Genomic DNA, 3,331 nt, shown 5'->3' on the forward strand with positions numbered 1-3,331 from the left:
GTGGCTGACTAGATTAACGCGGGTCGGCTAGCCATCATGGACGCCCTCCTCAGGGTCCAGGGGCCCATGCGGCCTAGTCTATCCTGAGTGTCCTGAGATGGATCCTCGGGACCTCAGCCACGCGTCACTGGGTCTCTTTCTCCACTTTGCGCGGTGATGGCGGTGCGAGGGCCTCAGTCCCTGAAAAGTGACGTTCCCTCTGGTTCCTACGACAGCCTCTTGTGAGTGCGGTCAGGAAATGAGCCCACCCAGGCTTAGCTTCATTTCCCCCGAAAAAACGGAGCTCCGACCCTTGGGAAACGGTGACCTCACTTGTATCTGGCAATTGACCACCCGCTTCCAGCTAAGTCCATTGTGGTTTTTAAGTCACCCCTTTCGCGGGCATCGAAAATTGAGTAATATTTTCTTCGCAAGGTTTCCCAGTCAGTTCGTGACAGCGTCCTTTTTTTTTCTAAACTAAATCGATTTATTGTAATAGTTGACTCATCTGGTTTGAATAAAAGTATGGTGCATGAGATAGTCCTGGCCACTGAATGAGTTTAAGCCCTCTGAAGTTAGGGACTGTTGTCTTTGTCTTCTTTGTGACCTCTCATATGGCGGGGAGGATTTTTTTTTTGTACAGTCTGCATCTCATAAACATTTGGTGAATTGAACCTGGCGTCTTGAACCGTTCTAGAACCACTAACCAGAATCTCATTCTTTTGTCTGCGAAGCCCCTGTGCTGTTTGAGGCGTGAAACTCACCTGAGGAAATGCATCTGATCCGTTAGCATGGATTCATATTATTTGGGGATGGAGAATCTTCAGCTGTGTTAAGTGTTACCTTCAGTTTCTGAGATGACTTCTTTGCCAAGGAAGGGGCTGCAGGCAAGGGTTCTCAGCTCTGAAGAAGAGGAGAAACTGAAAAGAGACCAAACTTTGGTGTCTGATTTTAAACAGCACAAATTGGAACAAGAGGCTCAGAAAAACTGGGATCTTTTTTACAAAAGAAATAGCACTAATTTCTTCAAAGACAGACACTGGACCACCAGAGAGTTTGAGGAGCTAAGATCATGTAGAGAGGTAAGCTAATATTACGCCTTATCTGAGCTGTTCTTAATTTAAAATGTGAAGAGGGCCCAGTGCGGTGGCTCATGCCTGTAATCCCAGTACCTGGGGAGGCCAAGGCAGGCGGATCACGAGGTCAAGAGATTGAGACTATCCTGGCCAACATGATGAAACCCTGTCTTTACTAAAAATACAAAAATTTGATAGGTGTGGTGGTGCACGCCTATCGTCCCAGCTACTTGGGAGGCTGAGGCAGGAGAATGGCTTGAACTCGGGAGGCAGAGACGGCAGTGAGCCGAGATCGCGCCATTGCACTCCAACCTGGCGAACAAACTAGAATCTGGAAAAAAAAAAAAAAAAAAAAAAAAAATGTGAAGAGGTGTGCTGTGTATTGCATTCCTAGGGAGAGTGCGAAGCAGAGAATTAAAGAAGCCTATCAAAATGCTTTGCATTTTAGGAGAGGTATATACTGTTCGGTCTTAACGTCAAAGTTTTAGCAGTTTCTGATTTGGTTAACATATAGGAAAGAGAACTTTAGTGGACGTTTTCTATTTCTTTAAGTTGATCTGATAGTTGTAAACATTATATATTAAATTCAAGAGCCAGGTATGGTGGCTATCACCAGCTAATCGAGAGGCTCAGGCAGGCGGGTTGTGCCTGTGAATAGCCAACGTGAATTAGCCATCTAGGCAGCATAGTGAGACCGTATGTTCTGAATTTTTAAAAATTTAAACATTAAAAATTTAAAAACCAAAATATAAATTCATACTGAGTGACTTCAGTGACATACTAAAAATAATAATAATAATAATAGTTCATGTTAGTGAACTATTTACCATGGCTCTTTTCTACGTGTCCTATCATTTGACCCTTATACCGGCTCTGTGAAGTATAAGTATTAGTATTGTACTCATTTGTCCCCAAGGTAAAATTGAGGCACAGAGCTGTTTAAGTGATTTGCCCAAGGATAGAATGCAGGGGAGGAGTTGAGATTTGAGTGCTGGCAGTTTAATTCCGGAGCTATTGTGCTGTTTTTTTCCTCCACACCAAACTGTTAATGTTGGATGACAAATGAAGTACCAGTAATAGCTTTTGCTTATTAGTTCACTTGTTGATGGTCTCCTTCATGGGGTCAGAGACCTCGCATATTCTGGACCTTTTAGTTTGGTTTATTTCTTCATTATGCAAATGTAATGTGCTATAACTTTGAGCTATCTTTCCCCAGTTTGAAGATCAAAAGTTAACAATACTTGAAGCTGGCTGTGGGGTTGGAAACTGTTTATTCCCACTTTTAGAAGAAGATCCGAATATCTTTGCCTATGCCTGTGATTTTTCTCCAAGAGCGGTTGAATATGTTAAGGTTGGTGCACCATCTGCGTATTCTGCTGTGTTTCTGTTTTCTTGCCGATCTTGTTTGATCTGCCTTTTTACCCATGTGTCCAATTCTAGTCTTCCCTGGAGCTAACCAGCTATAGTCACCATACATGTAGTTTTCCTGCTTACATACATATACAGTGAATGTAGAAACACAGCTTTATTCAAGAAAAGCAGGAAAAAAGGCCATAATATCCATGTAATTAACATCCATAATTAACATCTTTTGCTTTACAATTACTATTTTAAAGTATATTACAAATGTCAAGACATTTCACTCCTAAATGTTTGCATACATCGCCCCTAAAAAGAAGGCCTTTTTCTACACAACCACAGTAAGTTTATCATATTTCACAAAAATAACTATAATCTGGCCTGCCATGTTGGTTCACACTTGTAGTCCCAACAGTTTGGGAAGCTGAGGCTGGTGGATAGCTTGCACCCAGTAGTTCAAGACCAGACTGGGCAACACGGTGAAACCTTTTCTGTACCAAAAATACAAAAATTAGCTGGGCATGGTGGTGCTTGCCTGTAATCCCAGCTAATTGGGAGGCTGAGGTGGGAAGATCAGTTGAGTCAGAGAAGTGGAGGTTGCAGTGACCAAAGACTGTAGCACTGCACTCCAGCCTAGGTGACAGAGCGAGACTGTCTTAAACAAACAAAATAACTATAATCCCCCAGTGTCGTTAACATCCATTCCAAATTCAGATTTCCCCAAATAGTTGCCGGTGTCTTTTGATTTTTTACTTTTTTTTAGAGACGGGGTCTTTCTCTGTCACCCAGTCTGAAGTACAGTGGAATGAACATGGCTCAATGCAGCCTCAACCTCCTGGACTTACGCAATTCTTCCACCTCAGCCTCCCAAGTAGCAGAGACTACAGGTGTGTGCCACCATGCCTGGCTAATTTTTT

General features: G+C 42.7%; 1 protein-coding gene across 1 annotated transcript in view; it reads left to right on the plus strand.

Annotated features, from left to right (window-relative positions):
- The window catches only part of METTL6 (methyltransferase like 6), a 29,433-nt gene that overhangs the window by 1,473 nt on the left and 24,629 nt on the right, over positions 1-3,331 (plus strand). Inside the window, exons 2-3 of the mRNA XM_011977957.1 lie at positions 714-1,061; positions 2,272-2,406. Coding sequence (XP_011833347.1) covers positions 837-1,061; positions 2,272-2,406 — 360 coding nt within the window. The 5' untranslated portion in view covers positions 714-836. The remainder of the gene's footprint in view (positions 1-713; positions 1,062-2,271; positions 2,407-3,331) is intronic.

Source organism: Mandrillus leucophaeus, unplaced genomic scaffold (genome assembly GCF_000951045.1).
Source record: "Mandrillus leucophaeus isolate KB7577 unplaced genomic scaffold, Mleu.le_1.0 Scaffold186, whole genome shotgun sequence".
NCBI lineage: Eukaryota > Metazoa > Chordata > Mammalia > Primates > Cercopithecidae > Mandrillus > Mandrillus leucophaeus.